At 40.2% G+C, this 16,911-nt stretch overlaps 6 protein-coding genes across 6 annotated transcripts; all 6 read right to left on the bottom strand.

The window, feature by feature from the left end:
• Positions 1-1,213: 1,213 nt before the first annotated feature.
• On the bottom strand, positions 1,214-3,179 carry BCR41DRAFT_356878 (hypothetical protein). Its single transcript, XM_022024743.1, has 7 exons — positions 3,002-3,179; positions 2,679-2,802; positions 2,459-2,552; positions 2,141-2,306; positions 1,630-1,979; positions 1,476-1,601; positions 1,214-1,325 (listed from the first exon to the last, which is right to left on the bottom strand). The coding sequence occupies exons 1-7, from the start codon at positions 3,131-3,133 to the stop codon at positions 1,280-1,282; spliced, it is 1,038 nt and encodes a 345-aa protein (XP_021879846.1). The 5' UTR covers positions 3,134-3,179; the 3' UTR covers positions 1,214-1,279.
• A 271-nt stretch (positions 3,180-3,450) lies between these two features.
• Positions 3,451-5,975, bottom strand: BCR41DRAFT_356879 (hypothetical protein). The gene is made up of 8 exons (XM_022024744.1): positions 5,498-5,975; positions 5,180-5,376; positions 5,011-5,081; positions 4,593-4,607; positions 4,379-4,566; positions 4,145-4,269; positions 3,890-4,023; positions 3,451-3,730 (listed from the first exon to the last, which is right to left on the bottom strand). The coding sequence occupies exons 1-8, from the start codon at positions 5,645-5,647 to the stop codon at positions 3,555-3,557; spliced, it is 1,056 nt and encodes a 351-aa protein (XP_021879847.1). The 5' UTR covers positions 5,648-5,975; the 3' UTR covers positions 3,451-3,554.
• Positions 5,976-6,546: 571 nt separating this feature from the next.
• On the bottom strand, positions 6,547-7,567 carry BCR41DRAFT_356881 (hypothetical protein). Its single transcript, XM_022024745.1, has 3 exons — positions 7,207-7,567; positions 6,977-7,162; positions 6,547-6,954 (listed from the first exon to the last, which is right to left on the bottom strand). The coding sequence occupies exons 1-3, from the start codon at positions 7,531-7,533 to the stop codon at positions 6,892-6,894; spliced, it is 576 nt and encodes a 191-aa protein (XP_021879848.1). The 5' UTR covers positions 7,534-7,567; the 3' UTR covers positions 6,547-6,891.
• A 574-nt stretch (positions 7,568-8,141) lies between these two features.
• Positions 8,142-10,272, bottom strand: BCR41DRAFT_356882 (7-dehydrosterol-delta 7-reductase). The gene is made up of 7 exons (XM_022024746.1): positions 10,091-10,272; positions 9,756-9,814; positions 9,506-9,693; positions 9,378-9,387; positions 8,809-9,327; positions 8,447-8,666; positions 8,142-8,388 (listed from the first exon to the last, which is right to left on the bottom strand). Exons 1-7 carry the CDS (start codon positions 10,179-10,181, stop codon positions 8,198-8,200), a joined length of 1,278 nt encoding a protein of 425 aa, XP_021879849.1. The 5' UTR covers positions 10,182-10,272; the 3' UTR covers positions 8,142-8,197.
• Positions 10,273-11,113: 841 nt separating this feature from the next.
• BCR41DRAFT_423460 (hypothetical protein) lies at positions 11,114-13,602 on the bottom strand (the record flags this gene model as incomplete). The annotated part of the gene is made up of 5 exons (XM_022030305.1): positions 11,114-11,767; positions 11,818-12,122; positions 12,281-12,791; positions 12,989-13,059; positions 13,155-13,602. 5 exons carry the CDS (start codon positions 13,600-13,602, stop codon positions 11,114-11,116), a joined length of 1,989 nt encoding a protein of 662 aa, XP_021879850.1.
• Positions 13,603-14,516: 914 nt separating this feature from the next.
• BCR41DRAFT_109186 (hypothetical protein) lies at positions 14,517-16,094 on the bottom strand. Its single transcript, XM_022019368.1, has 3 exons — positions 15,973-16,094; positions 15,834-15,885; positions 14,517-15,735 (listed from the first exon to the last, which is right to left on the bottom strand). Exons 2-3 carry the CDS (start codon positions 15,841-15,843, stop codon positions 14,840-14,842), a joined length of 906 nt encoding a protein of 301 aa, XP_021879851.1. The 5' UTR covers positions 15,844-15,885; positions 15,973-16,094; the 3' UTR covers positions 14,517-14,839.
• Between the last annotated feature and the right edge of the window lie 817 nt (positions 16,095-16,911).

Genomic DNA, 16,911 nt, shown 5'->3' on the forward strand with positions numbered 1-16,911 from the left:
TTCACAGGTGAAAATTGTAGACCCTAAAACCCTTATATCTCAACATGATGAGAAACTATGTTCCTGAGAAATTGTGGCCAGGAAAATGTATTACCATTCTTGCTGCGTTGGATTGCCATTGGTTCAGATTCAAAATTGGGTAACCTCTTTTATTTTTTTTTCTATTTTATTTCGCAGATGCTTATTCGAACCTTTTTTTACTCTTATTTTATTTGCCTCTCCTGTGTACATGTACAACGTGGCTATTACAACACCGGATTGAGTTTCGAATGATACCAGAAAAGAAGGACCTTGAGAGACCCTTTCTTTTTTTTTCATTTTTTCTTTCCTCCTTCTTTTTCTTTCCTTCTTTTCTTCTTCTTTTACTTTTGATCAGTGGTGCCAGTTAACCGGTAGATCACTTGACGTCTCACCAAATTTTTTTTTTTTTTTTTTTTTTTTTAAAAAAAAAGTCAAAGGCTCACATATCCAAACGTTTTGTATACATGTACATGGCATATGCACGCTCTCATGGAAAATGTTTCGTGTTACTGTTGCTGTTACGCGTCGTAAAATTGTAGACGTACATGTACGTACTACCACCATAGTACAAACATCCGGAGAATTAATTAAGAGCTCGGAGAAAGAACACGCCCCTGCAGGAAACATACACAGCCCTTCCTCTCTATAAGATTTGGACCACAGTTGACGAATCAACAGCCAGGAATTCAGAAACACAGCTTATTGGAAATTGCTTCGTCTGTTCCAACTTCCTTGGCTTTGGACAACCCCTTTGTTGATAAAGGTGTATTTCTCCAATAAGGCTCCCCTTGTTTAAAGCTAGGCTTAATGCCGAAATTGCTCATGGTCCCTTCTTGCCTCCAAGTACCTTCGAGGTCACGGTAAAAGTTGTCGGGCGCCTTGTAACAAGGAAAGAAATTAGGCAAAGGTTCGTGCTTGGAATATGCACATATGCTGGTCTAATCCTTCTTTTCCAGAGATGGCCAACTTACTGATGCATGAGAGCCTCGTGGAGCTTCAAGTACATGCACAGTGCTGTTTTTTCACAAGAGTTTAATCAAACTTTGAGCATATTCGAAGTTTCGGCGGGGATGTGACGATTATACGTATATACCATGGAACAAAAAACAAAAAAAAAAAAAAAGCAAATCAATGCAATGCAAGGCCTAAGAAATGTCTATTTTTGATATCTTTATCAATCCTTGATTTTACTCGTCAAATTGACCCTCTCACTCACTCACTCAACTCCGATCTCTGTCTATCTTTTTTTTTTTTAATGTTACTTGCTTGGATTGATTTCTCCCAAGAACATAGTTTTATCTGAACTGCATGAAACAACTATTATTCGGGAAGCATCCATAATCATGAAAAATAATAAGCCGAAAAGGAAAGGAAAAAGTTAGTAAAAGTATACATATATGAACCAGTAAAAAAATAAAAACAATAGAAATATAAAAATATCAAAGCCATGCAACAATTCTATATTTACCAATAGGTTCTTTTGGATGAAGTCTACTTCATAGACAGATCCCTTGTCCTGGCAGTTATAGAGGATCTTACGTGTCACAGTGCCCAGATGACGACGGTTCTGTCTCCAGAGCCTACCCAATCATGGCTCCATCTTTCGACCATGCAGGACGGACTAGGTTCTTTTCAAACCCATGCGGTGCGCCTTCGAACGTCTTGAGCAATCGATTACCCGTTGCTGAAAACGGTTTTACATCCCAGGTCCTCACCGTGTTATCCATTGCATTCGACAAAAGCTGATTACCATCCGGTGATAAACTAATCCCCGAAATTGTATCTTGATGTCCCACCAACGAATATGAAACCGCCTTCTTCCGCAAATCCCATGCTGCAATCGTATTATCAATCCCTCCTGCAAATACCAAATCACCTGCATCCGAAAATGAGACCGCTGTGATCTGATAGGGCGACTCAAATGTTTCAACTGCATTTTTGGATCGAAGATCCCAAATCTAGTAGAGAAATATCAGGAGAAAGCATAAAAAAAACGCGTTTTAGGTGTTTCATTAGAAATATTGGAAAACAATAGACACATATATTATATAATAAAGAACCAGTATCACCGTCTCTAGGGTCTCTCGTGCTTTTTTTTTTTTTAATTTTTTCCATATACCTTGACTGAACCATCATCAGATCCACTAGCAAGCAATTCGGGTCCTCTTCTTGCTGGTGAACAACTGTTGACAAATGTTGAATGACCCTTAAATCTTTTAATTCTTTCGCCCGTCTGCACATCAAAAACACCACAGCTTTTGTCTGTACCAGCCGTAAAAATCATACTGCAATCAAATTAATACAAAAAAAAAAAAAAAAAAAAAAAAAGAGTATTAACTGTGAGTGGTTTCGCTTCCTATTTTTCCCTCAAATGTTAACATTCCATGCTTGTTTACAATTATATCTTCCTGCATTTATATGTCCATAATTGATATACCTATTGTCTCTCGACCAATGAAGCTCCGAAATAGTTCCTGAATGTCCTTTGATGTCTCCATAGTTATTGCAATCTCCATATGTATTCCAAAGATCTGACGTGTATTTATTAATGAGAACAATAATGATTAAGGATCATTGGGTAGTTTATATTTCTATTTATTTATTCATTCATTTTTTTAAGAAGAAAAAAGATAAAAGATTAAAAAAAAAAAACTTACTAATATTGCCTCCCGTTCCTGCAGATGCAATATGCTCTCCTGAAGGACTGAACTTGCAAGTATGGAATTCTGATTGACCCTGTAATAACAATATTGGAGCCTTGAGCGCGGACGTTCTCTTGACCTAATGTTATATGTATTTTTAAGTGATATTAGCCACCAAATCCAATGATCCATGACTTTTTTTTTTATGATAATAGTAAAAGAAAAAAAGGGATTTCCGTGTCTATAATGCTATCCAGCGATCACTTCGTTTGTTTAGATAATGAGTATATTTCCTTCTTCTCATCCCGTATTGACTTTTTTTTTTCTTTATCCATTACAGTTTGAACAAGTGCTCCACTGGCTCCCTTTGTCTGGATCGTGACAGCATTCGATTGTGCACCAGATTCGTCTGCTTTCTGGCGTTTCACAAGCGCCCCTTCTGATGTTGGTGGATCCCTGCGCTTATCCATTATATATTATAAAACCGGTGTAAAAAAAAAAAAGAGAGAGAGAAAGGTGTTCGAAAGGAGTGATGTGGTAATTGTAAAAAAAGAAAGTTGATCACTTCACTATTAAAAAAGTTTGATGGTCGACAGTTGAAAATTCGCTTGGAAATAACATTTTTGCTCGGAAATAACATAGTTACACGACTTCTCATTCAAGTTCAAGAAGCTTTTTTTTTTATTTTTTTGACTAAAGTGAAGAAATATTCTCTTTATTTATGACGTGAAAATTGTTTTTAACTTTTCTTCGAATGGTTCACTCTCCCTGAGTTAAATATCTACGTTATTGTCATGGATCACTTTTATAAAATAATATGGATAATCCGATGAATATATTTATGTGAATGTGTGTCCAACGGATTCACAAAAGCATTTTTTTTTTTTTTGTCTACTTGATAAGAGTGGCCTCGACTTCAGCAGCAGTAATATTAGCAAGACGCGAGATTAAAGTCTCGTAAAAGTCAATGCCCTCCAAAAAGATATCTTCATGCATACGCTCATCATGATCGTGCAACAACAAAGGCGTGTTCTTGAGATACGAAACACCCAAGGCTGGAATACCAACTTCACGGAGATAACGTGAATCCGTTCAGCTAATTTTTTTATGTTAATGTAGGAAAAGGATAGAGTTTAATATTAAAGAGCTAAATAGTCTTTTTGCTGTAACAAAAAGCAGTTGCCATGGCAAAGTAGTTTTTTTTTTTTTTTTTTTTTTTTTCTTACCTGGGAAAATCTCAGTCTCATACTCTACGTTCATACTCTTGCAGGCTTCACTGAAAACCTTCCACCAGATGTTAGATTCATCAATAGAAGTAAGTGTGTTGTCAAAATGGCCATTGACAAACTCCATGGTGACGCTAAAAAAAAAAAAAAAAAAAAAAAAAAAAGTCGTTGTTATTTTCATCCGCAAGCATTCATAACTTAACAAGGAAAAGAAAAGGCTCCCTTATTTTATTTTATTTATATTTTATTCCTTACCCTGGCTGAGATGCAACCATGCTCTCAAGTTTAGCCTGGAATTCCTTCATATCGAAGAAGGGGCTTACACGGATATCAAATCCGCAAGTAGCTTTCATGGGAATAACATTGAATTGAACGCCGCTCTAGAATTGATGTGATTTGTTAATCAAAAATGATGAGCATAATGCTTAAGTCTATCATTGATAAGGTATGTAACCCTGGTTGATCCACTGAATATTTAAATATTATTACCTGCAAGAAAGTCAGATTAATGGTAGTGACATCTCCAAGTGTGTAGCGCTTGCCATTGTGATGCAATCCAACTTCAAGCAACTTCTCTTGCTCATTTCTCAGCTCCATAAACTTCTCAATCACCTTGAGCAGCTTGGAGGGGGCAGTATCCTGGATGAATTGCGACCCATGACCTGTAGGGCCTGTAGCTGTGATTTTGATCACCATGGCATACGCTCACCATAAAAGCCTTCAGTGCATTCTTGGGCGCAATACCCTCATCCAGGCGAATCCAACATTGAGACGTTTAAAATCTGGATTGATGTACAAGTAACTTCATGCCCTCGACGCCTCCGACTTCCTCCTCTATTGATCACAGATTAATGATTATTTGATTAGTTACTGCAATTGTGTAACTATCAGACCAAATAAGGTAAGGTTACGCAGTAGGCGGCATGTCTTTTTTTTGCGTGATTTTTCTTAGTGTAAATGCAACCCTCTCTCCTTCAATCAAGGGCAATTGTGAGAAGACGGGTAAAACTGAATGCTTGCGCTACCACAACATTGATGTGAACTCTCACGCCACAAAATAAAACAATTATTGTACAAAAAATAATTAAAATAAAGTCTACGAAATTGCTCTTGCCTGGGACCACATGTAAGGTGAATAGTTCGGAGCGGCTTCTTTCCTGCAGCACGATAGCGGCGAATGACCTCGAGATAACTATCACAATACATAAAAAAAATGAAACAAGGAAAATGTTAGACATTCCATTCAACTCAAGTGAATTTTTTTTTTTTTTTTTTTTTTTCGCTTTTTACCTGCTGCCAACACATTTCATATCTTGGGATCCACGGGCATAGATAAAGCCATCTACTTTGTTAGCTGCGAATGGATCCTGGGTCCACTTATCGAGAAAGACAGGCACCACATCTGTGTGGCTGTTGAGTAGGAGTGAAGGCAGACTAGGGTCTTGACCTTCCAAAGTCATGAACACCGTTGGTTTACCCTTCACACACTTTTTTTTATGGAATCAGAAAAGAGAAAAAAAAAAAAAAAAAAAAAAGAAATGAGTTTATTGCAAGAGAATGAGAATGAGGGTTCCAACAAATGTTTGTCATGGTCATTACCCAACTCACTACATGGTATGGAATACCAATCTCCTCTGCCTGACGAATCAGGAATGCAGTACTACCAGCATAGTCGGGGGTGGGTTGCATAGTTTTGATTCGCAAATACTCGCGGAAACGAGTGACTGCAGGGTGTTCAGTTGCGTCAGGATAGGTCATGATATGGATACAACACTGCAATAAATAGATGAGTAGGTAGATGGAGTTTGTCTATAAACGAAGAACGAAGCTGAGTTGGCGAGAAGGAAAAAAGAAACAGAAGAAGAAGAAGAAGAATAATAAGAATAAATACAGATGTATATATTACTATCAGTTTTTTTGGGAGTAGAGACGGTCGATTCAATCCTTATTGGATGTAGGATACAGATTCAAATGCAAAGCATTCAGGGACGCCTTCAAGTTTCCCATGTAGCATTAATTGTGAGAAAATTGACCTAAAAGGGTGGAAGAAAATACTCTCACAGTCTCGCTCGAGCACCGAATGGAAATCAAAGGGACAATATAGAGGTTCCAATGGAGATGCTTCATGACACCATTTCTCTGTGCCTAATTTATTGAAGACAATAAAACAAAGGTATGATAAACCCCATACCCAAAACCTCGAGCAGAATATAATTGACCAATAGTTTTGCTCACTTCAACGTTTCACTGCCATCTCATGTAAGCCACCTTAACCATGTGTGAGAATTATCAAACGATCTGCTAATTTGTGAAAATGAATAATGCTCGACGAGAAACATTATAACCGCGCCTTCAATCTCAATGGTCCTATCTCTATTATCTACAGATCTAGTCATCAATTGGGCGTTTCTACAGAGCTTCCTTCGCCCAATTCTCTTTCGAAGCGTTAGAGCCGAGCTCACCTCTTCGGATCATCACATCCTGACCTGTGGAGTCTCGCGTCTTTGGTGGCATATCCTCTATCATGAATTCTAATGTTGAGTTATTTTGGGCAGATGTCACATGGGGTATGTCCAAAGATACCTCCATCTCTTTGTTTTCCTTCCTGTTTTAAACTCGATTGCTCCATAGTTCCTGCCTCAAATGGTAGAAAGAATATCAATCTTTATTACACTGCATACTTGTCCTATCATTTCGATTCCAACCAATCAGTCCATGAATTATTAAGACTAACTATATTTCATACTTTTATTTTCTTAGTTAATGAAGAAGTGGTGGCATACACAAAATAGGAGTGCTAGCACAAGTCGGATAAATGCTACTTCAGAGATTAAGATCAATCCGTAGGTTTCTTTTCATCTGCAATTTACAACTTTGACGCGTTGTTGACTATGTCGTGAATATCAGCATTGCTGTAAAAAGCCACCTGTGTCTTGGATTTTGGATGAACTTCAACCCTGCTTGGTGTCACGCCCACCACTTCCACCGTATCTGAGGTCCGACTAGCGCATGCTCTTCGCCACCTTATCTACACCGACACTTGCTTTCTTCTCGCCACAAATCCACTACCGGCATAAGCAGATCAACTGCCATTTCTGCGAACCGGTTACCAGATTCACGAGGTTCAACAGGCTTGAGGAACCCAGGTTGGAAAATACTCACTCGCTCAAAGCCAATCGCGGCCAATGCATTCTCGGTTTCACCTTTAGTCTTGGGATACAAGAAGAATGATTTCTCACTCGCATTTGCAGAAGAACAATAGAGGTAATGAACCTTTGATCGTCCGGTCCTGGATCTTTTGGTGCTTTCTCATGGACATAACGGGCCGAGTCCAGTACGTATTGTTGATCAATCTTCTTGAAACCCTCGGCTCCTCCTGCGGCTGCTCGTGTAGTTCCCAAAGTACAAAACACTACCTGAGGCAAGTCCGATTGTGGGAATGTCTCGGTGATGTTCTCAAAATCAACGACTTTTTGCTCAATCACTTCTGTATTTGTAAAACTACCGTCGTCTGTTTTGACGGGGCGGCGGCCAAGGGTGAGGACATGAGTGAAAGCCTTGGAGGCAAGAGCATCACGGACAAGACATTTCCCCACCGCACCAGTGCCGCCAAAGATAAGAGCCGAGTTCTTTGAGATAGTCATGAGCAAAAGTTTCAGTTGGATCTTTTTTTTTTTTTTTTTTTTTTTTTTTTGCCTCCTTTGTTACTTGAGGGTGAGGTGATAGATGGAATTATTCGTATATTTAAAAAAAAAAAAAAAAAAAAAAAAATTGCTTATGGCCGTATATTGTTGTTCTCGTTTAAACTGAATGCAATGAAAGACGAATGAATGAATGAATGTGAAGAAAAGGAGAGAAAGGGGAGAGGGGTGAGAGGGAAAAAATAAGAAAAAGGATGTGCTTACCTATTCTGCATTTTGTTTCGCTTATTTATTTACCGCACCGATCATTTTCATAATGCCCCAACGTTACGCGTCTGTCGTCCTTCTCCGAAGTTTCTCCTCAAACAGACCTTTTTTTTTTTTCTCTGTTGTTGTTTGCCCCATCCTTACAAATGTCTTGGTGCTATTTATTTCTCAAGGCCTTCACGTTGGCCTTTGGAAATGTTGAATGATCCGGCAGTAGATCTCTTTTGATTAGCCCTTTTCAAATATAAATGGTTTACTTAACAAAATCTTATAATTGAAAAGGACTAACCAAAAAGAGCGACAAGCTTGACCCCAATATATCGGCCATAAAATAAGAAACACATTCTGTATAATTGACGTATTTATTTATTTTTATACATTTACTAAAAGGACGGATGTCTTAGTAGATGTAAGGGAACAGCTTATATGGTAAAGCTTCTCGTACTCTCCAGTACTTGCCATACTTGCCCTTGCAACGAGTGTGATCGCGCTGGATACGATGAAGGAGCAGATATTCATGTAAATGATGTAAAATAAGGCAAGAGGTGCTTGGTACGCAGGTCATGCACATGGCCAATGCCATCATCAAGTCTCCGACAAGTTGAAGTGGCGAGAGAGACCCCAGTAACCTGAGCAGAGCAAGAGAGACTGTGGACTTTCCATCTGAGGTTCACGAATGAGGTACGGATCACCTTGGCTGGCTTTCCCCAGATCATGCATTCGCCGTTAGTGGAGCGGACAATGTCCTTCTGATGGTTGACAGAGCGGAAGATGAAGTATCCAGTAAAGCCGATGGCAAAGATGATGGCGAATTGCACAGGCGTCAAGTCGACAGGGTTGCGGAAGAGATAGTGTGACTGGAGAGTGTACTATTATATGAAATAAGTAAAAAAAGAGAATGAGCATAAGCATGAAATATAGGTATGGATATGTATATGAGCACCAAGGGTGAATAATCATGCTCCTTGCTTAATGAATCACTGTTTATGACTAACTAGTGGTAGTACTTACCAACCAGGGCAACCAGACGGCATCACCCCAGGCGAGGTAGAATCCAAAGTGATCATGAGCAATGTCAATAGTACGGAGGTACCAGTCCTCATTGTAGAAATAATCGAGGACATAGGTACCATGGAGTAAGATGAGAAGAATCATCGAGTTGGTGACATAACCAATCTTCTGGTACTGAGCTGCGGCAAAGGAAAGGTCGATCATAGTCCAGGCCACAATACCGGGACGACCATTGTGGAAGAGCTTAAAGTCAAAGTACTTGCCAATACGGGGGTTAAATTCGATACCCATCAAAAGATCATAGATGAACGAGCCTGAGAACTTGCGATCAGCAGGATGAGAGGGGAAAACGCGGGCCTTGAAGTAGCAGAAGAAGGTCAAGAAGTATCCGTACATGTTGGCAGCAAGCAAGAGACCACCCCAGTTCTCCTGAATGACTGAGAGTCTCCACCAGCCAAAGTACAGTCCGCCAGCAGCAAAAATGATGTGTGAAATGATCCAAGCAAGCAAGCCATTAACCTATAAGAAACCAAAAAAAAAAAAAAAAAAAAAAAAAAACACATTCAGACGCGTTTTTTTCTGTTTCAGTAAAGCAAAAAAAAAAAAAAAAAAAAAAAACCCTCGCCATTGCTTGATAAAGGAGTGCGTCGTATACAGCAATACACCATTTTTCCTTTTTCTTCCTTTTCTTTGTTACCTTGTAGGGGAAAGGTGACCAGCAGGGGTGCGCTGACCATAGCCAATCTTGGCGGGCAAGAAGGCATAGAGAGCAGCCTGGAAGAGCAGCCAGCCGAAGGCGATACGAGTAGCATGGGGCGAGAACCGAGGGACTTCACGGATTAGGAGGGTTTTGAGAGCCTCCATGTGGTCAGGCGCGTTGTAGACCTCCAATGCAGGTGCAGACATGGCACATTCATAGGCATTGCAGGAAATGTATTGTACATCACCCACAAAGGCGACATAACCAGAATTCCGAGCGATATCAAGATCGTGCCAAACGAGACATCTAGCGAAATCAATAAAAGAAATGAATGAGAAAACGCACACATTTCAATGTTTTCACTTTCTTGATTTCTTCTCATTCAGGAGATTCCATTTGTATTCCTCATTTGCAAACAATTGAGGAAGGTAACAAGTCAGAAAGAAAGGACGTTCCAACCCCAGTTCAAAGGGAAGCCTCTTAGTCTTTTTTTTTTTCTTTTTTTTTTTTTTTTCTTCCACTCATTTCCTATTTGAAGAGGGTTCGTGGGTCTTTATTGTGTTGTTCATTTTTTATTTTTACCTCGATCGCGTCCCCATGTCTTGCCGACCTGAGCATCGATTTTGTTTTCAACCTTTGTCTCTTGAGGTGATGGTTTCCTCTGCACAGCCATGGCGATGAAGTGGAAATAAGTAAGAAGAGAAGGATAAAGAGGAAAGAGTTGTAGAAGGAAAAAGGAAAAAAGAAAAAAAAAGAAAAAAAAAGTGGGATCTTTTGTGTGGGGAGAACATCAAAAACTCCTTAATCACGGTTAGAAAACAACTTTATCTAAAATAGCATTTTCTCAACAGTCAATAAGCACTGCTTTTTTTTCCTTTTGTTTGTTTGTTTGTTTGTTTGTTTGTGAACTGAACACACAATGACACAGAGAACAGACCTATCCATTGACCCTCTATCTCATTATCTGTTCTTACTAAACAACTTGACCATTGTCCTTCTCTTCCTTCCTGAATGCTTAGTTGGATTGGATCCGATTACTTTTTTTTATCATTTCAAGCATTGATTGATGCCTTGTAATTGATCATTGAAAGAACGAGGAGGAAAAGTTTCACACGCATAACGACTGGAGAATTAGAGGATTGCACATGTACAACCAACTGGCAGGACAAACAGGAAAGGCTGGTCGACTGGTTGTGATACAGGATGTGGAGGCAAATCAGAACACATTTTGATTGAATTACTGGTAAATCCTACCCAAGAATTTGGCGTGTAAGAAAGGGAACTGTGTTCCTTTTTCGAAAATGTGATCTGATTTCCACAGTGCATTTTGATTGGCTGACGCGACTATCATTCCATTTTTTTTTTTCATTTCTGGCGTCAGATAAGGTGGACCTCTTTTTCATTAGCTCACGTACAAGGAAGACTTGATTCTCGCCATCATAATTATAATTCATAACAGCATTATATATGTATATAGATGTATATATATATAATAGACAGTGAGGTTTAATGCTTGTGATCTGTACGTAGTAAAAACAGTATATTTATAAAAGCCTTTTTTTATTATTTAGGTCAGGGTATGAAATGAATGTATCTATAAAATCTTTATATGGCCCAGACAGTGTCTGCAACAGCAGTCCATAAGCTGTCTCGGTTCCATGCATTCTCTGGGGTATAGGCAAGCCGATGAGCCGCAATATGTCTTGCTGGGCTATAATCTAATGGAATCGTGTCATTGCCAGCATAGATCTCAATAAAAGGAATGGAGCAAAAGCCCTTGTACGGCAAACGCATCAATTTTGGAGGTGGAAGTACTGACAAATCCTCAAAGCTCTCAATTAGCTCGTCCAATGTTATAATCGATCCACCAGCATACGAAAACATGGACAGAGCCTCAGACACATAGTCACTAGTGTTGTTCCTGCCACTGCCATTATCCCCGGTGGTGTTGTTGTTCCTTGGATGATGGTAGCCACCAACCGCTACAGCCTTAACCCCATGTTGACGTACAAGGAGGTCACTAAACATGCCACATGCAGAGCCACATAGGCCACTTGTCAGGATCGTGATATTGGCAGCATTATGCAACCATGGATGTTGTGTTCTTCCTGCCAATGTCTGGTTATTGGTATTGTTGAGAGGTAAAACGTAGTCTTCGGCCATAAAAAACAGATCTGTGTATTCAGCAACCCGATCATTGATTTTCAAGGACACAGGCTGTCGGAACAAATCGTCGTTGTGAACTTTTGCTGGGTTGTCCTATTTGCCAATATTTCCGGTTCATAGTAAGTATCTATATCAGCATTTACTAGATCAGCAGCCGCTAGTTTCGAGACTTCAGCTATAAGTCGGAAGCGAGCCGGGTGAGAGTTTGTTTGTTTGTCCTCAGAGGGGAAAAAAACGTTAACCAGATTTGTCATAGAAGAGATATAGCCTCCAGTATTGCCTGTAGTATCAATAATGATATGGGTCACGCTTCTCTGTGCCAGCATCTCCAAATATGATTGGATCGCTGAGACCTCTACCTCATCATCTTCCCATTCTAGGGAAGATATAGCTAGGATGCCCACATTTGGCCTTGACATTAGTTGGTACACAGCTACGGCATCCCTCCCTGCAATAAAAGTAGCGTTTTGGAGGTTGATGGAAGACTTTTGATGTACTACTACTGGAAAGCCTTCTTCTCCTTCCCCTCTTTCAATTTCTATCGATCCCTTCTTGAAAACCAGCTTGTCCTTCCCCGAGTAGAGTCCTTGGAAATAGTCTGCATACTTGCGCTTACTCGTGTGCTTGACTCCATTGATTTTAGACCGGCTTTGCGATACACTTTGTTGACTGTCCTTAAGGCAAGTGGAGCATCCTCAGAAGTGAGTTGGGATTGAGATGTGGCATAGCAAACGTTTTCCAAGAACGAAGTTGTATCCTTGAACGTTCCAGGGGTTGGTCCATCAACGACCAGCCATGGGACACGGAACTTCATGTCTTTGGGACCGTTTACATTGTTGTCATTGCTGTCACATCGTAAGTGGTAGATCAGATCATCGGTTTCTGGTAGACGATTTCTTGCGGAAAATAGACCCATCATATACATATCCCAATTCTGTGTCTCGGGATCACGGTAAACTTCCCCAAGTGCTAAATTAAACCGAGCGCCAGGGTCCTTGGATTCTCCCGTATACTTGTCTGCCCAAGCTTGAATATGCGACTGCGCGTCTTGTTCATTGATAGTCAGCACTTCACAGTCATGAATATCACTGCCACTCATATCAAATACTCGGATGGACTAGAAGCAGATGACAACAGAGAGGGGATTGTTGAATATGTAAAAAGGAAATAAGTAAAGGTATAATGGAAAAGCGGTATTTGTGGAGATTTAAAAAAATAAAAAAATAAAAAAATAAAAAAATAAAAAAATAAAAAAATAAAAAAATAAAAAAATAAAAAAATAAAAAAATAAAAAAATAAAAAAAAGAGTCTTACCTGCTTGCTGTTCACAACTGGGGCATAGAGTGTAAACGGCTGCATAAATATGAACGAGGTATAGCACGTTGCTAAATATGACGAGTGTCCATGGTACGATGGTTAGAAACAGTAGTAGATACCGCTATCATAGAAAAGAATTATACCAATATATTTGATGACTTACGCCAGTAGGAAACATGAGCGTCGTTGAGTGATTCTGCTAGCATGATCAGGTCCTCTTGAAAATCAAAATCCGCGAAATATTTTGTTTGGCGGATCTGTTCAATACGAGCCAAGGCATCAACAGGTTCACTCGAAAAAGGCTGTGTCAAATTAGGCGTCAGAGCAGAATCTCGGAAGATAAAGAAGTCGTTGAAAAGGGTCTGGAGCGAATCAAGTGTGATGTTGGCGAAATCCGGATTGAATTCGATGGATTTGTAGCAAGCTGCGACATCTCGCCTAGTAATCTCTGTCGTTTCTAAATGACTGAGGATCGTGCATGGGTCTGTACTTTCAAAAGAAGGAGAAGGAGGAGGAGAAGATATATCGGCGAGGGAGCGAACGGTGAGTGCAATACAAAGCACCGATACAAGTGCGAGCGCAAACGCGACTGGTTTGTGAGAGTTTGCCATTGGTAGTAGTTTACAAAGAGGATCGGAAATGAGATAGAGTAAAAAAAGAAAAAATAAAGAGGAATCATTACTTTATTTATACTTCCTGAGCAACTAACGGACTGAGAGAGTCTTCGCCATTAAGTCGTCGACAAATATATTTTGAAAAATGTTTTTTTTCTAGATAACGTCTTTTTCTTTGCTGACTTCATTTTAGACTTTTGGGATTACTTTACTGAGCCATCAGTTACTCTTTCTTAACGGTTCCACCAAATAAAAGTCGAAAATTTGCCACCGGCCTTTCCCTTTCTAATGGTTTCACAAGCTTCGCCAAATCTTAACTTTTTGCAATGCACCTCCTGTTTCGAAACTTTCAATGTTACAATTTAAAACAATTTCCCGGTAGGATTTCTATCACTGTGCTTCTTCTTTTTTGAAGCGTCATTCTTTTGAAGTTTCAGCCATTACAAATACTTTCCTTATGAATGAAGCTTTGATGTCATATCATGGAGCTACGTGTTTCTATATTAGACTCGATATCGATAGCCAATCTTAACCAGCTTCAAGTAATAGTACCGTGCTGAAAAACCCCTCTTATCCAAATCCGAGCTCCAAAATAGAGACTTACGGCCTTATGTGATGGTTTGCAAGGGCACGATTAAGGGGCCCTGGCTCCATGGTCGCGCCCGTATCTTGGATATTGTGATCTGACGTGTCAAACTAACTGGATAAAAAATAAAAAATAAAATAAAAATAAAAAAAAAAAAAAAAAAAGCTGTAAAGATAGATATGTCGTCCTGAGGATCCTAACTGAGAGACAGGCTGTAGTTACTTTGAATTATCACTAGAAATAAAGATGTGCATCTATTAAGCTCAAAAAAAGACGCGACGCTATCAAAGTTCTTCGCAACTGTCTTGGAAGTACGTTTTGATATGTTGCTTAAATTATAATATTGTTTATTTTATTTTATTTTTGTAGTCTACTTATTGCTTTCTATCAAAAAGTACACCTACTAAGAGTTAGATATGATGGTTACGTCGGATGCAGCGTTGGATGGACTCGGACTAGAAGATCCTTGAGACGATAAGAAATATGAACTAGGTGATCTTTGAGTTGCATGCATTTCATTAGTAGGGAAGTCATTCCATTGGCTACTGTATTGATTGTTTGGGCTATAATGGCTGTATTGAGAGTTTGGTTGAAAGATGACTGGGCTTGCTATAGCGGCTGTGGGAATAAACACATTTGGGACGTAGCTTACTGTTGCTGCTGTTGTAAGAGCAGGTCCAGAGACGGCAACCCCATCGGTGGTAGTAGCGTATATGGCTGATTGATGATGGTATCCGGGCGTGGTGGCTCCGACACTGTAGTAATGCGGGGATAAGGGGGTATTGTTGTTGCGTCATGTCTGACGGGAATAGGACTGTGCTGATTATTTAAAGTATGTACATGTACAGGTGTATAGTCGTGTACAAGACCCATAGCCACAGCGTCTTGAGGGTGACGCTCAACGATATGACTATTTTGAACTACCGCATGAGGATTTCGGCCGTAGGCATGGGGTGGGGTCTGCTGATTCGGGTTTGTGCTCATGTCTGGTTTTTCACTTCCGCTTGCAAAGGCTTGAGCTCCATCTTTTGATTGTTCCTGCTGAGTCTTTAAGTCATGCAGTTGTCGATCGGATTTCCTCTTCATGTAGAGATAGACGATGCCCGCTAGAGCTACTACGAACAATGCACCAAATGTGCCTCCAAGGATGACAACCATATTTACAGACCCTGATTGTGAAGGCAATACGGGCAGGAAGGGCTCTGCGGGGGACGACTTGGGCTGCCTCGGGGAAGGATGAGATGCATTTACATAGTAGTCTGGTGGAGAATAGGACTTTGTCCACTGACGCTTAGTTAAGTCAAAGATCATCGGTGTGGCAGATACGGTATTGAGGCCATCGTAGCCGCCCCATGAGATAAATTGGTTGCCAATGATGATGCAGGCCGTATAGAGCCTTGGTGTCGGTGCAGACTTCTCCTGAGACCATATGGATGAAGTAACGTTCAAGACGTACAGTGTACTCGTAAAGTTGGTAGGAGGGGTTGCAGTCATATTAGCTGGTATTCTACCTCCAAATATTACGACGATACGTCCATCTTCGCCTGAAAAAAAAAAAAAAAAAAAAAAAAAAAAAAGTATCATCAGAGTTTTGATTATATAAAAGGTAAAGACATGACACGTTATAGCTGCAGATACTTACTAGAGGCCATGCAATGATCTGCTCTAGGCGTGGGAAGATCACCTTTCGTGTCCTAATCAAAGAAAATAAACGTGGCAAGATTAGATAAGATATTGAACTTGAGTGAATAAGCAGACCGTTTGCAGATTGCTCAACTCACTTACAAAAGTAAGCCATCTACCCTCGTTTGTAGCCGTGCCTAAAGAGTACTCCGTGATGTATGCTTGTGGTTCCCATTTTACCTCTACTGTGAGTCCACCCAAATACATGATGGAGTTTCTATAAGCATTGTATACAGCACCTGAGAAGAACCGTGAAGTGAGAACATCAGGTGGGATAGGGGTATAGACGAACGCTTGGTTGCGAGGTGGTAGGTATAGAAGTTATTAGGTCCAGCAATGTAGACAGTGCCTGATTGAGGATCCAAGACTGGGCGAATCGCTTGCATGGGTTCTATTCTGTCTGTGGCCATGACAGAGCGTTCCCACTTGTCTTGCTGGATATCATATGTATTAACTAGGAGCTCTTTGCTGGCATCCATAAAGAAAGTCGTCAAAGTCCGGTTGTCAGGGCTCCCTACGCCATTGTACAGATTATGGGAAGGGCCAGAAGAAAGAGGCTTCCAATGTGGCGTGTGAGCGTCCCAGGATACAGCCAGGTCTAGAGCAAATAGTTGGCCTATGGTCGGATCATCGTTATTGCCAGCCACGTGTTTACCTCCTTGAACATAAAGATACTGCCCCGCACGCATGAAAGCCATCTCCTGGACAGGGGCTGGCACTTGTGCGTGCGAAAGAGCTGTTAAGGCATTAAAGAAAAGAATGACAGCAATAGGTGAGAATAAGAGTTGCATGGCAGTGTTTTTTCGTGAGGTTTGCATGATTGTTTATCCTGCTTGTTTCTTGTGTGGGATTTTCAATGTTTTAGTTTGACAGGAACTGTGTTAAATCGCCCAAACTAATGCTGGCATGCAATGCAGGTGGAGAGAATGAATGAGAAGGTGAGATTCAAGAAGAATGGTGAAGGAGAGGAACAAGCAAAAAATAAAAAAATAAAAAAAGTAGTAGCAAACAATCAAACAAAGAAATAAACACCATGC

Source organism: Lobosporangium transversale (assembly GCF_002105155.1).
Source record: "Lobosporangium transversale strain NRRL 3116 chromosome Unknown BCR41scaffold_27, whole genome shotgun sequence".
NCBI lineage: Eukaryota > Fungi > Mortierellomycota > Mortierellomycetes > Mortierellales > Mortierellaceae > Lobosporangium > Lobosporangium transversale.

Bases quoted from the DNA above. Each gene is read 5' to 3' on its own strand.
- BCR41DRAFT_356878 (XM_022024743.1), bottom strand. From the start codon at position 3,133: ATGGATAAGCGCAGGGATCCACCAACATCAGAAGGGGCGCTTGTGAAA. The intron at 2,803-3,001 runs GTAATGGATAAA...ATATAACATTAG, and splicing joins GTGGAGCACTTGTTCAAACT to GTCAAGAGAACGTCCGCGCT. The intron at 2,307-2,458 runs GTATATCAATTA...ATTTGATTGCAG, and splicing joins CATTGGTCGAGAGACAATAG to TATGATTTTTACGGCTGGTA.
- BCR41DRAFT_356879 (XM_022024744.1), bottom strand. From the start codon at position 5,647: ATGACCTATCCTGACGCAACTGAACACCCTGCAGTCACTCGTTTCCGC. The intron at 4,270-4,378 runs GTAATAATATTT...CATCAATTCTAG, and splicing joins TTAATCTGACTTTCTTGCAG to AGCGGCGTTCAATTCAATGT. The intron at 3,731-3,889 runs GTAAGAAAAAAA...ATCTCCGTGAAG, and splicing joins TGAGACTGAGATTTTCCCAG to TTGGTATTCCAGCCTTGGGT.
- BCR41DRAFT_356881 (XM_022024745.1), bottom strand. From the start codon at position 7,533: ATGACTATCTCAAAGAACTCGGCTCTTATCTTTGGCGGCACTGGTGCG. The intron at 7,163-7,206 runs GTCCATGAGAAA...GGACGATCAAAG, and splicing joins TACTGGACTCGGCCCGTTAT to GTTCATTACCTCTATTGTTC.
- BCR41DRAFT_356882 (XM_022024746.1), bottom strand. From the start codon at position 10,181: ATGGCTGTGCAGAGGAAACCATCACCTCAAGAGACAAAGGTTGAAAAC. The intron at 9,694-9,755 runs GTGATGTACAAT...CCTGCATTGGAG, and splicing joins TGGTTATGTCGCCTTTGTGG to GTCTACAACGCGCCTGACCA. The intron at 8,389-8,446 runs GTCTCTCTTGCT...AACTTGTCGGAG, and splicing joins CCTCAGATGGAAAGTCCACA to ACTTGATGATGGCATTGGCC.